This window comes from Podarcis pityusensis (genome assembly GCF_964106645.2).
Source record: "Podarcis pityusensis genome assembly, chromosome: 16".
Lineage (NCBI taxonomy): Eukaryota > Metazoa > Chordata > Lepidosauria > Squamata > Lacertidae > Podarcis > Podarcis pityusensis.
Genome location: NC_138041.1, coordinates 22,289,741 through 22,310,682, shown reverse-complemented (window position 1 = coordinate 22,310,682; position 20,942 = coordinate 22,289,741). Strand labels below are relative to the sequence as shown.

At 46.5% G+C, this 20,942-nt stretch overlaps 1 protein-coding gene across 4 annotated transcripts in view; it reads right to left on the bottom strand.

Annotated features, from left to right (window-relative positions):
* CCDC60 (coiled-coil domain containing 60) overlaps positions 1 to 20,942 on the bottom strand; it is a 55,717-nt gene that overhangs the window by 21,208 nt on the left and 13,567 nt on the right. For 2 of the 4 annotated variants that reach the window (XM_080986284.1, XM_080986283.1), the window contains exons 2-3: positions 12,119 to 12,199; positions 10,139 to 10,218 (exon numbers count right to left, since the gene is read on the bottom strand). In XM_080986284.1, the coding sequence (XP_080842410.1) occupies positions 10,139 to 10,218; positions 12,119 to 12,199 (161 nt within the window). Of the gene's footprint in view, positions 1 to 10,138; positions 10,219 to 12,118; positions 12,200 to 18,390; positions 18,508 to 20,942 lie in introns of those variants that run through there. The other 2 variants (XM_080986286.1, XM_080986285.1) reach the window with 2 other exon arrangements.

Below are 20,942 nucleotides of genomic sequence, written 5' to 3'. Positions count from 1 at the left end.
GCTGTGGGTTAAACCACAGAGCCTAAGACTTGCTGATCAGAAGGTCGGCGGTACGAATCCCCGCAACGGGGTGAGCTCCCATTGCTCGGTCCCTGCTCCTGCCAACCTAGCAGTTTGAAAGCACGTCAAAGTGCATGTAGATAAATAGGTATCGCTCCGGTGGGAAGGTAAACGGCATTTCCGTGTGCTGCTCTGGTTCACCAGAAGCGGCTTAGTCATGCTGGCCACATGACCTGGAAGCTGTACGCCGGCTCCCTAGGCCATAGAGCGAGATGAGTGCCGCAACCCCAGAGTTGGCCACGAATGGACCTAGTGGCCCTTTACCTTTACCTTTAAGTTGGTTGGCTACGCCTCCCTCCTCCTGGAGTGAGTTCCATAGTTCAACTATGCGTTGAATAAAGAAATACTTTCATTTATCTGTCCTGAGTCTCCCAACTGTATGGAAGCTCTCCATTTCACACACCACTTCCAATCTTTTATGTTTAGTTCTCCACAATCCCATAGCAGTTTCTGATGTTTTTTGTTTTTGTTTTTAAAAAGCCTCATCGAAATTCTGCAGCATTTAAGGGTCGCTTTCTCCAAATACATGTATACCGTTCCATGCAATTTTGCTTTGCTTGTTCTTTAAACTTCAGCAGTTGCATCCACACAGGAAGGGTGCTGCTGCGACAGGGACTGCAACCATGAATTTTGAACGATGACTCTGTTTGAGTTCACATATTGTTTCAGAAACTGCAAATCAGAACTGAACTGAATTTCTACCCTGTCTCCACCAGGCAAGCATTATGTTCTGACAGCTCTCAACACACACACACACATTCTGCGCTGTCCCTGGCAGGTGGCACAAACAAGGGCTAGTCATTTTCACACAAGGGGTGGGGAGGGGGCAAAGCAAATACCTTTCCATTTAAATCCTCGTTTCAAAAGCATCGTATTTATGCAGCAACTTAATAAAATTAGCCTCTGCCGCCAACTTGACGAGGAGGTAAGAATCATTCATTAAAATGCAAATGCATTTGAGATGAACTTTGGAATGCATTTATTACAGTAATTGAGCTCCAGCCGGCTGGAAGTCACAACACGGATTTTCCGCCACCTTGCCGACAAAGGCCATGCCTTTCTTGTAAACTAATAACTTCGTCACTGGGAAAATTGAGAGAGCTTCTCCCCCCCACCCCTCCGCCACCTTTTTGAGTGCTAATCATTTTCGTCGGAATACTCCGGCTCCTTTATAGGATTAAATTAATATAGATAAAGGTCAGGCTCGTACTGTACCAAAATAAAAATGACCTGGCAGCAAACCAGGTGGATGGCAAGCAAGCTGACGAGGTGCTCACTTTCATGCTTAATACAACATCATGTGCGTATAATTATCTTAAAACGTCTGACCGCCCCGCTGATCTATTTGTAAATTTGTAACACGGAATAACAAAGGAGTTGAGCTTGAATAGGCCAGATGCATTTCTTTGAAGCAGGAGTGAAAACATACTTATCAAAGGGTACGATCCGACTATTATTATTATTATTATTATTGACCCGTACTTTGCCCAGAGGTCCCAGAGCAGGTTGCAATAGTAAAACACAGTATTAAAAACAGGTTTAAATATCTGACAAATCCGCTCCACTTCCCAGTGAGGAGGAGTTGCAGTGGGCGGCGTGGCTACCCACTCCCCACTTGGGGCGGGGGACTTTGTCCCCCGTTGCCCGGGGGATCCCGGCCACGTCAGAGCCCGGACGGCCAATCCGCTGGCCCGGGGGGGGGGGGGGGACACGACGTATCCAGGGCAGTTTAAACCAAGGAGCGAGCCAGAGGACTTCCTCTTGGCTCGCTTCCTCAATCACCTGCCCTCCCTCCCTATTTGCAGGTTAGGCACTGGCCTTGCTATGGCCTTCGGTTGGTCGCCTTGGCTGTCTGAGGGGCCTGGTAGGAATTTTTCCACTTGGCAAGTTGGCAATGGCCACTTGGTTTTCACCTACCTCATAGCAATCGTCACAACTTTGTTAGGGTTGCGGTTAGGCATTGTTTGACCTTGTGTGGGGAGGGGAGGTGTGGCCATCACTTGCCCCTCCATGCTTAAGAGTATTCCGTTAAAGGAATCTGGGGGTGTGGATCTTGTCTGAAGCCCGGGTCGGGGGCTAGGGCCATGACACGACCCCAACGGGAACACCAGGGGGAGCTCGAGTTGGTACGCATCGACAGGGCTCCCCCTACCGGTAGGTTTACCCTTACCAGACTTCCTGCACATCAGCCAGGAGTCAGATATAGTTGGGTCCAATCAATGTCTAAGCCAATACCGCTCACATTCTGTAATTCAATAAAGTTGTGGCCAAATTTGCCCAACAACATAAACCTAATATCTGTGTCCTTGTGTGAGTTATTTCCAACAAGGGGGGGGGGCTGCGGGGTCTTGACACGCAATAGCAAAATAACACACCTCAAGTGCCTAGGTAAAGAGGTGTCTTATCAGCACTCACCAGAAACAGTATAATGAAGGTGTCAGACTCACCTCCAAGGGCAGGGAGTTCCACACTTAGCGACCACCACATCTGGGCATCCCCAGAACCACCATACACACTGCCCAGGCTTGCACTTTGGTGCAGCTATCGCAGCAGTTTGGCTTCACCCCCATAGGCGCACTCCATTGTCTCACAAGACAATGCCAACAAGTATAGAGTCTGCACTGTGAGAACAGGATGCTGGACTAGATGGGCCATTGGCCTAATCCTGCAGGATTCCCCCATGTTCTTATGTTCTTTACAGAGTTCCACTCCAGGGCAAACTGCGTCGCGGGTGCAGAACTGGGAGAGGCAGTGCTGTTGCTGGGCCCAGAAAATAGCGCTTTCCTTTCATGACTGATGGCGTAGGTAATATTCCACCCATCCAGACACTCTGCTCCCTGTCTGCTCATGTCTGCTGTCTAATTAACGTGAGCTGTCATTCATGGAGAAAGAAAGTCTCTCCCCACCCCCCAAACGCAGATCCACTCTCTTTCTCCCCTCTTTCTTTCTGGAACAGAATTTTGCAAACCTCCAGCCGTGACCACGCAAGAAGCATGCCAATTAGAGCGCTGGCTGCCAAATGGCGAAAAAAGGGAAGAAGCCTAGGATACGAGGCAACAGAGCACCTGTTTCCAAGCAACTGGCATTACCAGGCATTAGCTGCAAAGGAAGTCTAGCGCTGGCAGGTAATGCCAAAGTCCCCAAGCGGCGGCACAATTTCTCTCTTTCTCTCTGTCCTGCAGGTGCTCATCGTATCTCCGGCCACGATCACGGCCACACCGACAGCCTGATCTGCTCCGGCTGATTTGCTGGCGTTGGGAGAGGAGGGAATTGGGAGAGTACGAACAGGGGCTTACAACAGCCGAGGCTGAAAAGCAGTGGGCTGAACAGGAATAGAAGAAAGAAAGAAAGAAAGAAAGAAAGAAAGAAAGAAAGAAAGAAAGAAAGAAGAGGGAGTTGAGGCCTGGCAGAATACCAGTGTTAACAGCTTGGCACAGGTCCATGCCTGCGAATCCCGCGATTTGACTCTCTGCATTTTGAGTGCCTTATCTGTGATGCTGCTGTTATAGGAATTCTAAGGTCTCATATATATAAATCATATGTTCATAAATCTACAAGGCAAATACATACATAAGTATATAAACCATGTGTCTGAAATAGTAAAGGTAAAGGGACCCCTGACCATTAGGTCCAGTCGTGACCGACTCTGGGGTTGTGGCGCTCATCTTGCTTTACAGGCTTCCGGGTCATGTGGCCAGCATGACTAAGCCACTTCTGGCAAACCAGAGCAGTGCACGGAAACGCTGTTTACCTTCCCGCCAGAGCGTTACCTATTTATCTACTTGCACTTTGACGTGCTTTCGAACTGCTAGGTGGGCAGGAGCTGGGACTGAGCAACGGGAGCTCACCCTGTCGCGGGGATTCGAACCACTGACCTTCTGATTGGCAAGCCCTAGGCTCCGTGATTTAACTCACAGCGCCACCTGCATCCCTGTCTGAAATAGTACAGGAGGGCAATCCTGAAGCCATTTTGACTCTTCCAGTGACCTCAAATATTCTCTGCAGTGAGGAAGGAAATGGGAAAGCCTCCCCATTGTTTCTTTGCTCTAATCCTGTCTTAAGGGTGTGTTCGTGCATGAATTGGGTGAGCCTGTGACCTGGATTCAGGAACTAAGTATTTAGCATCTCAAAAGGAATGGCCAGGCTGCCCAGGTAAAGCAATCAAGTGACCATTATCAGAATCCTGCCAGACAGGATTTCTGTTGTAGTCTGCCCCCTTGTGATGTATGTATGATGTTTTGGGGGGTGGTCTTGAGCTACAGAATAACAGAAGCCAACCAGAGTATATTGAGAAGCAAAGCGGCTAGTAAGCCTGTTCTTTATTAAACTGTTGCAACAGGGTCTCCACTCACCACACACAGGAGGGAGGAGAACCCAGAACAATGGTGTGCAAGCCCTCATACAGACTCTTGAAATTGCCCACCTTGTAGCCCAAGACCACCCCCCTAAAATATAATACATACATCACAGAAGAAGGCGGTCTACAGCAGAAATCCTGTCTGCAAGGATAACTGAGTAATGGTCACTGATTGCATTACCTGGGCAGCCTGGCCATTCTGTTGTGACGGTTAATACTTTAGTTCCTGAGTCCCAGGTCACAGGCTCACTCTATTCATACACAAATACACCCTTGAGACAGGATTTGTAAGCAAAAGACCATGGGGGAGGGTTTCCCATTTCCTTCCTCCTTGCAGAGAAATAGTTGAGGTCAATTTGGGAGAGTCAAAACGGCTTCAGGATTGCTCTCCTATACTATTTCAGACATGTGGTTTATATACTTATGTATGTGTTTGCCTTGTACATTTATGAACATTTAATTTAAATTTGAGACCTTAGAATTCTTATAACAAGCCCTAAACCTACTTACTAGGGGAGTCAGCCCCATTGAACTCATTGGGACTTACTTCTGAGAGTGTTAGGATTGCATCCTGCTCTTGCTTGCTTTCTCCACATTAATCTAGGCAAGCCACTCCTCTTTGCTCACTGGAATTTGGATTCCATTTCTTTGTGCACATTGTGCTAACTGGGTTCATCCTGTGCTACGTCTATAGCTGACATTTTTCTATCTCTTTTTTTTGCAGTTACTTTATAATGTTGCGGGTTGTGTTAATAAAGCTTTTAAAGGCAATTTCAACGGCCTCAGTCTTCAGTGGCATTTCAGTTTAATTACCTGTGATTCATGCCGGGAGCTGAGATGTGTGTCACTGTCAAATCCTCAACAGTGTAGGGACTGGGATACATTGACCTCAGCACCCTTTCAGATGTTTTGGACCAAAAACCTTATTGGTCAAAGCCAGCAGAGCCAAGTTCAGGGGTCGTCTCCTCGCTCCCCAGAAAACTATTGATGATGGACCGAGTCAGAAGTGGCATTGACGTGCCCAAGGTGGTGCAGTGGTTAGAGTGTTGGACTAGGACCTGGGAGACCAGGGTTCAGTTCCCCACTCGGTCCTATTACAGGGGTCAGCAAACTTTTTCAGCAGCAGGCCGGTCCACTGTCTCTCAGACCTTGGGCGGGGGGGGGGGGGGGGCAGACTATATTTTGAAGAAAAAAAATAAATGAATTCCTATGCCCCACAAATAACCCAGAGATGCATTTTAAATACCGGTAAAAGCACACATTCTACTCATGTAAGAATACCAGACAGGCCCCACAAATAACCCAGAGATGCATTTTAAATAAAAGGACACATTCTACTCATGTAAGAACACCAGGCAGCCCCCACAAATAACCCAGAGATGCATTTTAAATAAAAGCACACATTCTACTCATGTAAAAACATGCTGATTCCTGGACCGTCCGTGGGCCGGATTGAGAAGGCGATTGGGCCAGATCCAGCCCCCGGGCCTTAGTTTGCCTACCCCTGGTCATGAAGCTCACTGAGTGACCTTGGAGTCAGGCACTCACTCTGTATCACCTACCTCACAGGGTTGTTGTAAGGATGAAATGGTGAGGAGAACTATCCCCCCCCCACACCTTGATTGAGCTCCTTGGAGGAAAGGTGGGATGCAAATGTAATTACCGTATTTTTCGCCCTATAGGACGCACTTTTTCCCCTCCAAAAATGAAGGGCCCCTCTCGCTCTCCAGGCTTCGGGCAGCTCTCCGCAAGCCTTGGGAGCCCGGCACGACTTCCCGCCGGGCTCCCAAGGCTTGCGGATAGCAGCCTTTTCTGGGGGCTGGGGTCGGGGGAAGCTTGAGCTTCCCCCGCCCCAGCCCCGTGCCTGGGGGGAAAATAATTTTTTTTCTTTATTCTCCCCCCCAAAAAACTAGGTGCGCCCTATAGGGCGAAAAATACGGTAACAATTGTTGTTTACCTGCCTGGGATCTGCCTCTTTAGGGAAGCTGACATTTCTAGCTTTCATTTATCATCGGAAAATGGAAGAATTTGCTTCCTTGTATAGGAACCAACGGTTGCTGGTAAAAGAGACCTCTTCACATCAGGAAACATTACTTTCAGGAAACAACTGGAGACCTTTTCGTTCCGACAAGATTTTCCAGCAGGATGAAAAGGTCTCTGCCTTAGGTACTCCTTTTTTTGCATTGTTTTTTAATGTATATCTTCAGCTGGATTTCTGTACAGCTTTCAAAACTGTTTTTAGCATTTTTCATGGGACGTTTGGAAACTGCCTCAAGGCAAAGGTAAGGAATTAAGGAATTAATCAAAATAGAGTTATTATTTGTTGGGATTGAATCTGTACCCTGTCCTTGGTCCTCAAGGAGCTCAGAGTGGCAAACAGGTAACGTGGAGATAAAAATGAAGCAAAAACATTCTAAAACAGATTCAAACATTACAAAAAAGAATTATAACTATAGACATTATTCTGGCCAATGATTTCAGGGTTGCCAGGAACAGTATTCTTCAGTCACTAAATGCCTGTGTAAACAGGATTGTTTTCATATTCCTCCTGAAAGCTGATCATGATGGAGATGGGCACACCTCACATGGGGAAGCCATTCTGCAACTGGGGAATCACCACTGAAAAGGCCCTGCCCTAGGTCAACACCAACAAGGCGATACCACCACCAAGGTCTCATCCGATGTTTGTAATAACAATGCTTTCTGCAAAAGCCCAGTCACCCAGCCGCTTCTCCTATCTTCTTGCTCAAAGATAACATAGTTCTACTCCTGATCTCCCCAGTGCTCAGAATACCGTATTTTTCGCTCCATAGGGCGCACCGGACCATAGGGCGCACCAAGTTTTTTTGGGGGGAAATAAAGAAAAGAAAATTATTTCCCCCCCAGCCCCAAAGAGCAAAGAAGCCAAGACAGCGAGCGGGATCCATGCCGCTAGCTGTCTTGGCTTCCTCTTTAGCCACGCACAACCTCTCCAGCCGGGAGAGGCTGCGCGCGGCTTTGGCAGAAGCCAAGACACCGAGCGGGATGGATCCCGCTCGCTGTCTTGGCTTCGTTTTTAGCCTCGGGGCTGGGGCGGGGGAAGCCCGAGCTTCCCCCGACCTCAGCCCCCAGAACAGGTCCAGGAGCGGTGGCAAGATTGTGCGCAACCTCGCTGCCGCTCCCGGAGCTTGTGGGGCTGGGGATGGAGGAAGCCCGAGCTTCCCCCGACCCCAGCCCCCAGAACAGGTCCAAGAGTGGCGGCAAGATTGCGTGCAACCTCGCCGCTGCTCCTGGAGCTTGCAGGGCTGGGGATGGGGGAAGCCCGAGCTTCCCCCAACCACAGCCCCAGAACAGGCAGCTATCCGCAAGGCTTCTGAGTGCAGCGGGAACTCCCGCTGCGCTCCAAAGGCTTGCGGATAGGTGCCTGAAGCCTGGAGAGCGAAAGCGAAAGCCTGCATTCGCTCCATAGGATGCACACACATTTCCCCTTCATTTTTGGAGGGGGAAAAGTGTATCCTATAGAGCGAAAAATACGGTACGTGTACTTCTCCTGCCTCATCTGATGTCTTGAGGAAACCTAGTGCAAGGGAGACCTGAAATAGCCAGCCAAAAGAATTAGGACAAATTGCCTGGGCACAACTGCCCTAAGATTAACTAGCACCTGCCTCCTTTCTGTTGTTTACTGTCTGTTCTCTGCAGAACTGCTTTTGAAGGATGCTACTCTGGATGAGAATGTGAGTTTGGGGATGTATGTGCCCTTCTGCGGTTGGCAGCGATCGTTTGTCAGCGTTCATTTTGCATCGGGCTGTTGCTAAACCCTGCAAGCGGTAAATCATGGCATTTGTACCCACCGCTGATGTTCTTGCTGCAAAAGTCTGATATTCAAATTAATGAGTATATGAAGACCAAAGGAGCAATCACGTGCAACGAGCATACAAATGGAAATTTCCATCAGTTCCAGCCACCTCTGCTCAATTTTAAAGTGTCGTCGCTGGAGGCTACTTCATTTGTGACTCCTCACCCCCCTTAACTGGCATTTCTCTGCTTTAGAAACCAATGCATGCACCAGCCAAATAAGAACATGAGATGGTCTGTTTTGCCACCTGTGCATAAGTCTGAACATCAGTCGGTAGCACCTGAGTCTCTTAATCTCAGGGTCGTGGGTCAAGCCCCACATTCGGTGGAACGCGTTGCAGGGCTGCTGGACAAGATGGTCCCAACTCTACGAATCTATGATGGTATATTAAATTCCCACCAATATAAAGGTAAAAAGGTAATGGACCACTGGACAGTTAAGTCCAGGCAAAGGCGACAATGGGGTTGCAGTGCTCATCTTGCTTTTAGGCCAAGGGAGCTGGCGTTTGTCCACAGACAGCTTTCCAGGTCATGTGGCCAGCAGGACTAAACCGCTTCTGGCACAATGGGACACCGTGACAGAAACCAGAGTGCATGGAAATGTCATTTACCTTCCCACCACAGCGGCCCCTGTTTATCTACTTGCACTTTTTGACATGCTTTCGAACCGCTAGGTTGGCAGAACCTGGGACAGAGCAATGGGAGCTCACCCTGTCACAGGGATTTGAACCGCCGACCTTCCGATCGGCAAGCCCAAGAGGCTCAGTGGTTTAGACCACAGGGCCACCTGCGTCCCTATTATAAGTGCTTAAGAACATAAGAGGAGCCAATGGCCCATCTAGTCCAGAATGCTGCTATAGTTTGAGGACATCTCAGAGATTAAGCTTGCATCCAGGTAAATTCTAGTGAGACTAGACCTACTGATATCAATGGACCTAAGTTAGTTATGCCTTTTAGTCTCAGTGGATCAGTATGACAAACACTCAATACAACTCAATGGGCTGCATCTAACTAAATAGAACCACTATAGAATCATAGAACTGAAGGGTCAGAAGGGACCCTGAGGATCATCTGGTCCAACTCCCTGCAATGTAGGAATAGGCAGCTGTCCCATATGAGGATCGAACCTACAACCTTGGAGCCATCAGCACCACGCTCTAACCAACTGAGCTATCCACTAGTGCAAGGACTTTTGGCTGTGCAAGGGAACTCCCTCTCCTCTCCCTGTGTTCCCCCTAAATGGTAGTGCCATGGCTCATTGTGCGGGGGGAGTGTGTGTCCATCAACCAACTGCAGAGAATCTTCTTTGCATGAAGAAAGTTGCAACATCTCCAGGTAGGACTGAGAGAGACCCCCTGCCTGAAACCCTGGAGAGCCACTGCCAGTCAGGGAGGACAGTTCTGAGCTGGATGGACCAATGATCTGACATAGTATAGTGAAGGGCTGTAGCTCAGAGGTAGAGCATCTGCCTTGCATGCAGGGAGGTCCCAGGTTCAGTCCTTGGCATCTCCAGGTAGGACTGGAAGAGACAAGTGGCCTGAGTTGGTTTCAGGCAGCTTCCTACACTCCTAAATCTATTCTGGAGGGTTCCTCAACCCTCCAAAGCAGATTTGAGGTGCAAGAGAAGGCAGGGCAGCTCTGTTGCTCAAGCAGAAATCCTTGTGCTGGCAGATCTATTTAGACGGATGCCGCCCAATATCTCTGATAAGAAGAGGGTGAAAAGTCAGGTTCAAAACCTGTGGCTAGTACAAGGGTGATAAAGCACCTCACCTACTTCTGGGAATGAGCTCAGAAACCAAGAGTAGAGTGCAGGGATTCCTGCGTTTGCAACTACAGATCAACAATTTTGCTGGACGTTGACGTACGGTATCACGCCATCCTTCCTACCTTGTGTGTGCAAGGTCTTTATGGAGGGTCCTCAGGTCCTTTTCTAAGTTTCTAAAAGGCAGGAGCTTCTTCTCAGGTTCCTGCAGACATGGAACGTAATGTTAGAAGAACCTTTGCTGGATCAGGCCAAAGGAGCACCTAGCCCACTGTTCCATTCTCACGGGTACCCAACCAGAGGCCTTTGGGAAACCCGTAATCTCTGAGATCTCTATTGGCAACCCATCATGGCTCCCTGACAACTGTGGCTGTGTGATACACTTGGTGGCATTAGGCCTAAACCTCAAATCACAGGCTAGTTGAGGGACTGCCTTATCCTTTATACCCCCAGGTGTTAGGGACTGGGCAGAGGAGGAATGGTGGAGACCGTCTCCCCATCCTGACCCTTCCAGAGAAGAAGACAGTTTGGAATTACAACAGGGGTTTGAGGGAGATCACAGCTCAGAGGCAGATGAGGGAAAAATCTGGGAAAGAATGGGAGAGCAGGAAGAAGAAGCACCAGAGAGGGGACAGCTGACGGGCTCAGTGTCTTTAGAAAGCATTCCAGACCCCACCTCTCCCAGAACCTGGTGAGCATTGAAAGTAGGAGAGCAAAGAGCTCAAAGGCAGAGGGCATTTTTCAGCACTTGTAGGGATGACACATGAGAGAGGGAGGGGCGGAGACTCACTCAGGGCAACGCCATTATTCCAAGAGGCTGCATTCCCAAGCCTCTCTCTGTGAATATTGAATAAAAAGCAGTTGGTAAGGATTTTTCCTTCTTATCCGTTCCTGGCAACCTGCCGTGGGGGTTGGATCCTCTGCCGCCTGACACCAGGAGATCTCTTGCAAGTTCCAAAGATCACAGAAGCTTGCTCTGCAATAACTTGGAGCAGGGCTTACAGTGTGGCTGCCCTTGTTTTGTGGAACAGCATCCTTGTTGAGATATGACAGGCACACCCTAACTAAATTACATCTTCCAGAAACAAGCGGAGGCATTTCTGCTTCATTTCCTAGCTGGATAAACAGGACTTTAGCACAAATGTCCACTCACTGGAGTTTTCATCTTGCTTCAAATGCATTGCTGGTTTTTGTGTTTCTAATGATCTTATGTGTGAATCGCCTTAACGCAGTGGCTTAGAAGGCAATTAATAAATCAATACTGACGGTCATGTGAATGTGAGAAACGAAGTGTGTGTGTGTGTGTGTGTGTGTGTGTGTATGGCACGAACACACACTTGTGGGTATGCACCCTGTCCTGTCTGAGTGTGCATCCCACGATAAATTATATCCAAGCTGTGCAGCAGTGAAATCTGCCCTCAGCCAAAATGCTCACCACTTCCCTGCTAATATTTGGTGTTTCCCTAGGTGGGGCCGCTTCTCCATTTGGGAACCGATACATTGATTTATTGGGATGCGGGTGGCGCTGTAGGTTAAACCACAGAGCCTAGGACTTGCCGATCAGAAGGTCGGCAGTTCGAATCCCCGCGACGGGGTGAGCTCCGGTTGTTCATTCCCTGCTCCTGCCAACCTAGCAGTTCGAAAGCACGTCAAAGTGCAAGTAGATAAATAGGTACCGCTCCGGCGGGAAGGTAAATGGCGTTTCCGTGCGCTGCTCTGGTTCGCCAGAAGCGGCTTAGTCATGCTGGCCACATGACCCGGAAGCTGTACGCCGGCTCCCTCGGCCAATAAAGCGAGATGAGCGCCGCAACCCCAGAGTCGGCCACGACTGGACCTAATGTTTACCTTTATATTGATTTATTATGCATTTATTGCACATCTATCCCACTTTTTTCCTGCAAGGAGCTCAAAGTGGCATGCATGGTTCTCCTCCGCCCTATTTTAACTTCAGAACAACCCTGTCCAGTAGGTGAGGCTGAGAGAGGCAGGCCCTGGCCCATGGTCACCCAGTGAGCTTAATGGCCAAGCGGGGATTTGAACCCAACACTCTGACCAGTACACCACGTTGGCTCTCAAGACAGAGATACGGATCATATTACATTTACCTTTGGTTTTGGCTTCTTAGCACTGACTGGTTCCACTGGCTCCGCCACTTCTTCGGGGCCAACATCCTCTCTGAAGAATCCCTGCAAGAAGAGGCAAAACATTGTCATCAGTACGGAGCGTTTCTGCTAAGAACCTGGGGCATTCTGGGAGGAAAAAAAGCTTCCAGGACCGACGGTGCTAAAATGATACCTATAAATACGAGAGATAAGTGAGCATGATGAAGATTCAAAGATAGCTGAAGGTATGTCAAGTGAATATACCAGCCTCTACCCTGCCACCTGATATGCCCTCCAGATATTTTGGCCTGTAACTCCCATCAGCCCCAGTAATGGGAGTCTGAAACATTTGGAGGGCACTGGGTTGAAAGGATGGAATAGAGTAGACAAAGGCGGCTGTTTTGGGGAGCCAGCCAGGCACAGTGACTGAGCACTAGGTGGAGCCTGGAGCTGCCTAATTGATCTCCTCTGAAAGCCGGGCTGCAAAAAGCATTACAGGAGGCTATCAAAACGAATCTGGGCAGTGAGTATCACAGAGCGGTTGTTAGCCATACGGCGGGCTTAATAGGGCAGCGGCAAACCAACGACCAGCCTGGTAGAAATGAACCCCTTGTCCTCCTATAAATAAAGGCAATCAGTTCTCTTGAAACACTTTTCGAGCTTGGCAGCCTGCAGCTCATCTTCCTGGATTGCGCTTGAAAAATGGAATCCCAGGGCAGGGATTCGTTTTTATGCTACCACTAAATAGACACACACACACACACACACACACACACACACACACACAGAGCTATCGCTTAGGTACAAGCCCTTTAGGTATTGCCTTGAACAAGTAAAAGAGGTTTTGTTGTTGTTTTGCATTCAGATGCCAGAACACTCTGTTAAGATTGCAAGGAATGAAGCCGAGCATATCGAGAGAATTGTGACAGGGGCAAACTGTAGGCCCTCCAGTTCTTTAACCATGTCATTAACATAAAAATTAAACAGGAAAGGCGCCAAAATGCATCCCTGTTTGACTCCAGTAATGGTCTTAATACTAGTGGTGAGATGGCCAGCCAGATCCACCTTTACTTGTATCAATATGTCAGTTTATAGTGTTTTGATGAGAAATAATAAACGGAGGTCTATATTTGTCTTTTCCAATTTTTGCCACAATGCGCGTCTTGGGACCGTATCGAAAGCTGACTTTAGACCGATAAAAGCGACGTATAATTTTTGCTTCAAATTACGGATGTATTTACATAGCAGAAAGTTCATCACAAAGCACTGGTCCAATGTGGATTTTCCTCTTTGGAAACCTGCCTGGACTTCAGATATCACCTTATTTGTATCTGCCCATTCTTCCAGTCTGGAGCCTGGCATATAGTTTAGAGGCTACATCTAACCAACTAATGGGTCTATAATTGGCAGGGTTTTTCTTATCACCCTTTTTATATATTGGGACAATTCTACTCAGCTTCCACCCTTCCAGTATGCGACCTGAGCTGTTAATGTATGAAAACAGTTTTGCAAAAATGGGTGATCAGAAATCAGGTTTTATCTTATAAATCTCCATTGGGATTCATGCTGAGCATATCTGGTGCTTGTTTTTTTGTTTTGTTTTAAATGAACTGAAGCATGTTGTTTTCCTCAAATACAAAACCAGGACATTAAAGACACTACTTAAATGTCCGTATATCTGAGCGCTGGAAGGCTCACAAAGACACAGGTTTGTGGAACGGGAAAAATATTCCAGGAACAATCCCTCTCCAAGGGATGGGCCAGAGCCCAGGAAAAGGATCTTAGCTCGGCGGTTAGAGCATCCAAACTGCATGTAGAAGCTCCCAGGTTCAATCCCTGGTTTCTCCAGGTAGGGCTGGGAGAGATTCCCTGTCTGGAAAGCTGCTGCCAGTCAGTGCAGGCAATACTGAGACGGTCAGACACACTACAATCAACTATATGCAACTAACCAGGACTTCTGGACATTTGCACCAGCTGCAAAAAAAAAAAAAAAAAAAGTACAGTGGTACCTCGGTTTTCGAATGTCTCTGTGGATGAACATTTTGGTTTTTGAATACTGTAAACCCGGAGTAAATACTTTGGTTTTCGAACTTGCCTCAGATGTCGAACATGCCACGTGGCTTCCATATGAGTTTTCGGTTTTTGAACATTTTGGAATTCCTCCTCTGGCAACCTGCACAGAATTTTGCTTAATGGTTGCCATTAATTTGATTCTAATTAATTTTTATAATGAAATGTTTTTAGAATGTTGGATTATTTGATTGTTTGATTATTTGATTGCTGTTAGCCGCCCTGAGCCCGGCTTCGGCTGGGGAGGGCGGGATATAAATAAAATTTATTATTATTATTATTATTATTATTATTATTATTATTATTCTGCATAATCCATTAGTTTCTGTAGCCATTCTTCTCCTGACAGGACTTCTTCTACAGTATATTGTGTTTCTCTACAGTTTATGGCAATTTTATGGAATCGCATTTATGGTATTTTGTAATATATTAATGTTTTGTAAGTCTCCCAGTAAATTTCTTTTGAAAGTAAAACAACAAGAACCACATAGTAGAAACAGTGTCAATTATTTATCTACTTATTAGTTCAATTTATATCCAGCCCTTTATCAGTTTCATCGATCCCAGGGCGGCCGACGCCGTAATACCCTATTAAACAGGCTGGTAACATATTGAATAATTAATCCCTCCACTAAAATATAACCAAATAATTAAATAGGTATTAAGCTGTCGTGAAATTAAATAACTACTGGCGGGCTCACTGTGTTTCTGGAGGGCCTGTGGGGGAGTAGCTTTTAGGATGCCAGATGTTGCTGGACTACAACTCCCATCATCCTTTGCTCAGGTTGGCTGTTGGGAACTGGAGTTCAACATGTTAACCACCCACAAGTTAGGGGGAAAGAACTTTTGGCTTTACAATTCCATTGTGCGCAACTCTGCCTCTTTTGTTTATTTCAATGTTCATCCTTCCGCATCTTGAGGATACAGACCAGGTATGAGTGAAACAAGGGCTGCCTTAAATGGATCCAAACCATAGATCCATCCAGTTTTATAGGTTTTTGTCACTGTTTCGAACATAAGAAAGGAAGCTAACAAATTGAGGAATGGCCATAATTCCAGGGCAGGCATGCCAGTTTGCTCCTGCGATTGAGGAGGCCGGCACAGTGTGACGTGCTCATATCACAAGCGCATGCAGTGCAACTTGCGCATGTAACACGCAAGTCCTCCTTGGCCCCCCTTAGCTGGAGCCCTTTTTGCATTGTTTTTCAGTGTATATCTTCAGCTGGATTTTTGTACAGCTTTCAAAACTCTTTTTAGCATTTTTCATGGTGCGTTTGCAAACTGCCTCAAGGCATAGGTAAGAAGTAAGGAAGTAAGGAATTAATCTAAACAGAGTTATTATTTATTGAATTGAATCTGCACCCTGCCCTTTGTCCTCAAGGAGGTCAGGATGGCAAACAGGTAACCTGAAGATAAAAATGAAGCAAATAATATATAATAATAATAATAATTTATTATTTATACCCCCGCCCATCTGGCTCGGTTTCCCCAGCCACTCTGGGTGGCTGCCAACAAAATATAAAAAATGCATTAAAACATCAGTCATTAAAAACTTCCCTAAACAGGGCTGACTTCAGATGTCTTCTAAAAGTCAGATAGTTGTTTATTTCCTTGACATCTGATGGGAGGGCGTTCCACAGGGTGGGCGCCACTACCGTGAAGGCCCTCTGCCTGGTTCCCTATAACCTCACTTCTCGCAGGGAGGGAACTGTCAGAAGGCCCTCGGAACTGGACCTCAGTGTCTGGGCTGAACGATGGGGGTGGAGACACTCCTTCAGGTATACAGGACTGTTTAGAGCTTTAAAGGTCAGCACCAACACTTTGAATTGTGCTCAGAAACGTACTGGGAGCCAATGTAGGTTTTCAGGTCCAGTGTTATACAGTCTTGGCGGCCACTCCCAGTCCAGCTGCTGCATTCTGGATTAGTTGCCGTTTCTGGGTCACCTTAAAAGGTAGCCCCACGTAGAGTGCATTGCAGTAGTCAAAGCGGAAGATAACCAGAGCATGCACCACTCTGGCGAGACAGTCTGCGGGCAGGTAGGGTTTCAGTCTGTGTACCAGATGGAGCTGGTAGATAGCTGCCCTGGACACAGAAATTGACCTGCGCCTCCATAAACAGCTGTGAGTCCAAAATGACTCCCAGGCTGCACACCTGTTCCTTCAGGGGGCACAGTTACCCCATTCAGGATCTGGGAATCCTCCACCCCCACCTGCCCCCCCAAACAGTACCTCTGTCTTGTCAGGATTCAACCTCAATCTGTTAGCTGCCATCCATCCTCCAACCACAAAAACATTCTAAAACAGATTATAATTATAAATTATTATAAAAAAACCCCAATTATAACTAAAGACATTTTTCTAGCCAATGATCTCAGGGTCGCCAGGAACAGTATTCTTCAGCCACCAAATGCCTGGGTAAACAGGACTGTTTTCAAATTCCTCCTGAAAGCTGATCATGATGGAGACAGGTGAGCCTCACAAAGGGAGGCCATTCTGCAACTGGGGAATCACCACTGAAAAGGCCCTGCGCTGGGTCAACACCAACAAGGCAGCCCCCAGTGGCAATATTACCACCAAGGTCTCACCCAATGTTTGTAATAGCAATGCTTTCAGCAAAAGCCCGGTCACTCAGCTGCTTCTCCTCTCTTGACACGCAAGTCCCCCTTGGTCCCCCTTAGCTGGCGTCCCTGCTCAGGGGTCAGAGCTCTGTGTGCAGAAGCTCCCAGGTTTAGCCCCCGAGGACATCTCCAGCTAGGGATGTCAGTGTCCCCTGCCTGAGAGCCTCTACCAGTCACTGCAGACAATACTGAGCTAGATGGAGCAACAGTCTGACATGGCATAAAGCGATTTCCTATGTTCCTAAATGGTTTTAGTAAATCAGCATCTTCCTCCTCGCCAGTAGTGATTCTCCAACATCTCAGGCAGGGACCTTTCCCAGCTCTGACTTCTGAACAATGAAAGTTTTTGTAGATGCTCACCAAAACACCAGGCCCACTGCATTTGTGGCATTGTGCAACGAGCTGTCCCCTCCTGAGAAGTGAACGGAGGAGCTCTTGTGAGCAACAAGTTTCTGCACCATTAAAAAACAACAACCCAAAACCTCAATGAGGGCTAGAAGCTTGCTTTTAAAAAAACAGAACAGCGAGGCCTTGAATCTTGCTGGTAACTTAATTCCACAACAGAGAGAGACCTTATTCTAAGTATGGACTGGTTAATTGAAAAGAAAAAGATTCACTATATTCTGCCTGTTTTAGCAAGAGGTTTTTAAACTTACATTGTACGTTTTCCCAAGAGACTTTTAATATATGCATTATTAATGCTAACTGCTAATGTCTCCCTTTCATTTTTCCTCAGCTTTCTGTTTTATTTTTACTAAATTCTCATGTCTCTTGAAATAAGCTTAATTAAACCAGCAAACCAAATGGGAACAAAACGGGAAATGAATTAGTCGAGCTTGAAAAATCCTGATTGCCTTTGAGCTAAAAAGCCTTTGGGCATGATCCAGCCCATGCTCTTAGGCAGAAATTGGGAACGTGCATATGAGGGAGTAAGGCTTCCGTGCTGTATACATTACCTGGGAGTAAGTCCCATTGAAATCAAAGGGGCTTTCTCCTGCGTAGACATACTGAACACATGGGGCTTACTGAGTAAACATGCTTAAGATTGGTCTGAAAATCCCACTGATTTCAATAGGACAAAAGTGAGAACATGCTCAGTGACCCAATTCAAACATTAACCACCTCAATCAGATAAACCATGGTTTATTGGGCAAAGAATCAAGGTGTCCCTGTGCTTCATCCTCCCTTTTCCTTCTCTCTGCTCTCTCACTGCCATACACCTGAGGTTTGTTAAGCCACAGTTTCCTCTTCTTATACCTGAACCAGGAAACTGTAGTTTAAGCTCCAACTACAAACTAGGATTTCAGACTATTGATGACGGTTCGCAAGCCAGGGTTGTAGTCCGAGCTTCAATGGGAAACTGTGGTTTAACAAATCCCACATGTATGGTAGTTAGGCACTTGAGGGAAGGGGAGAAGGGAACAAGCAGCCATAACGCTCATTCTTGGTCCTACAGGTCGATGTAGTTATGTCTGAGTCAGGCCTCTATTTTGCCTAAGTCACTCCAGGAAATCTATAGGTCTTAAAACAGCCAATGTTTTGGCAGATTGTGCCTTAGATTTCTTGCATCAGACTTCCTGTATTTACCTGTGTAGTCTTAACACTGAAATTTCAGCCTGACATTGTGTTGTTTTTGGGAACGTCCAAACAATCTCATTTTATTCTGCTACATCCTCATTTCTATCCAGATTTCTCTTCCATCTCCCGGTCTTTTAAACCATTACATGCTACCACCAGCCGTAGGGGCAATGTGCCATTGATGTAATAATAGTGCATTGGTGTGTCAGGAGATGGTGATGGGTTTATACTGGACCGTCCACACACATCATCCCACGTTATTAGTTGCTCAGCAATGTCTCCCCAATGTTATCACATTATTGCCGCCTGGAGGGGTGTTCAAGTACAGCACAACAAAAAGGGAGGTGGAAATTTAACCGGATCATTTGTGCTATAAAAAGCTACAAGCCTTTAGTAGGAAATTACAAGACGAAAAAATGTTTAAAATAACCTTTTTGAAAAACCCCGAAGCCTTCCTTTTAGGAATTCTAGGTGCTGAAATCCCAAAGCAGAAAAGACTATTTATGTATGCAACCACGGCTGCGCGGATGTTACTGGCCCAGAGATGGAAAAGAAGATAAAGTCCCTACCAGAGAAGAATGGCAGATCAAGTTGATGGATTATGCCGAAATGGCTAAAATGGCCAGAAGAATCAGAAATCTGGAAGACCAAAATTTTAATAACCATTGTAAACTGTTAAAATCGTTAGTAGGATTGTCGTTTAAGGGTGAATTCTGGATACAATGGAGAGATAAAAGATTTGGATGATTATAAAAGATGCAGGAAGATATGATTAACAGTAGGACCCACAAAGGGGAGGAGGGAAGTCCAAGAGATTGCTTGGAATGTTGCTTTTATGCTGTATGTTTTCAATCTGAAAAACCAAATAAATAAATAAAAAATGGGGGGGGGGGTTGTTACAAGATATGCACCAATTGGAAATGAAGCAGCAAGTTAGCCCTGAAACGTCTGCAGGTCCAAATAGTATTGAAAAATGGCAGCGTGTATAACTGCCCTGATACCATCGTGGATGGAGAAGGCTGTCAGCAACTACTAGACATGACGGGTATGTGCTGCCTCCATGGTCGGAGGCCATAATGTTTCTGGGTACCAATTCCTGGAAACCACAGGAAGCGAGAGTGCTCTTATGCTTGGGTTAGCCACTGTGAGAACAGGATTCTGCACTAGACAAGCCCCTGGTCCGATCCAGCAGACGCTTCTGAGGTTCTTATCTTGAGCACAAATAATGAACGCATGATAGAAAGGACAACCGCATGGGGGGAGGTCCCTAAATCTACTATCTGCCTACTTCCAGAGCAGACCAAATGAATGCAACGGGGCTGCTTCTGCAGTCAATTAATTCTGCATTGCTGCCTTTCAGAATTAAAATGCCAGAGCCATTTCTGATGTAAATCCAATTAGTGCCATTCTTAAATTCAGGCTTAGAAACCCTGAGTTATTTCAGTCAGCCTTGGTTCTATTCCCAGGCAGGGTATCTGAAAAGCACAGTTTTTTCTTTCTTTTTTTCTAATTTACCCACGCGAGCCAGTGCTTTTGTGTAGGCGTTTTTTAAAAAATAATAATCATAATCATCCTATTGTATACAACATCTCCATTTCTGCTTCTCAAATTCGTCTCTCTCTCTCTGCTTTGTCTCATTTCCATGACCGTTCGGAGGTGTGCCAAAAATTTCAGATTCTTCTTGCAAACGTTCCCCACATCTTCTGTTTGTTGCATGTTACCAATGAAACTCTTATTGTCCTTGGCAAGTTTCCTCTTTATCTATCCTATTCAGTTTCTAGCTTTCCATCCATCATCTAAACAAGAGAAAAGTGGATATTATTTCTCTCCACCCCCACCCCACCCCCAAGTATATTTTCCAGGAAGCAACTACCTCTGGCCACGGCACTGCTATTATTTTAAAAAACTGCTTGTTGTCATGACATGCTCATGAAGTCATTTTTGGCAGGGGACGAGCTTTACTGGAGCCACAGTTGCGGACCTGATTTCAAGACTCTCAGTAAGCTGTCTCCAACTTTGATAAAAAAATAGAGGCAGGGAAGAGAGGTGGGGCCACACTCAAGGTGGAGGAAAGTCAGGCTGCACCTGGGGTATAATAAACACATTTTTAAAAATATGAATAATAATGATACAGTGGTACCTCTGGATACGAATGGGATCTCTTCCGGAGCCCCGTTCGCATCCTTAAGCAAACGTAACATGCGACTGTGTGTCTGCGGGTCGTGTTTTGCTGCTTCCGCGCATGCACGTGACATCATTCTGAGTGCGCATGCGCGAGTGGTGAAACCCAGAAGTAACGCATTCTGTTACTTCCGGGTCGCCGCAGAGCGCAACCCAAAAATGCTTAACCTGAAGCGTATTCATCCCAAGGTATGACTATACTTGCAGAGCTTTCCAGTGCCCCACAAACCTCTCTGCCTGCCTTCTTAGCACTGCTACAACTATTTTCCTGTTCTTCACCCTATTGTGCCAGCGCAGATTATAACAACTAAAAAATAACTTAAAATCAGAAAATAAGGTGCGTCGTAAAAATATGCATTTCGTGTGGCAAAGAGGTGTGT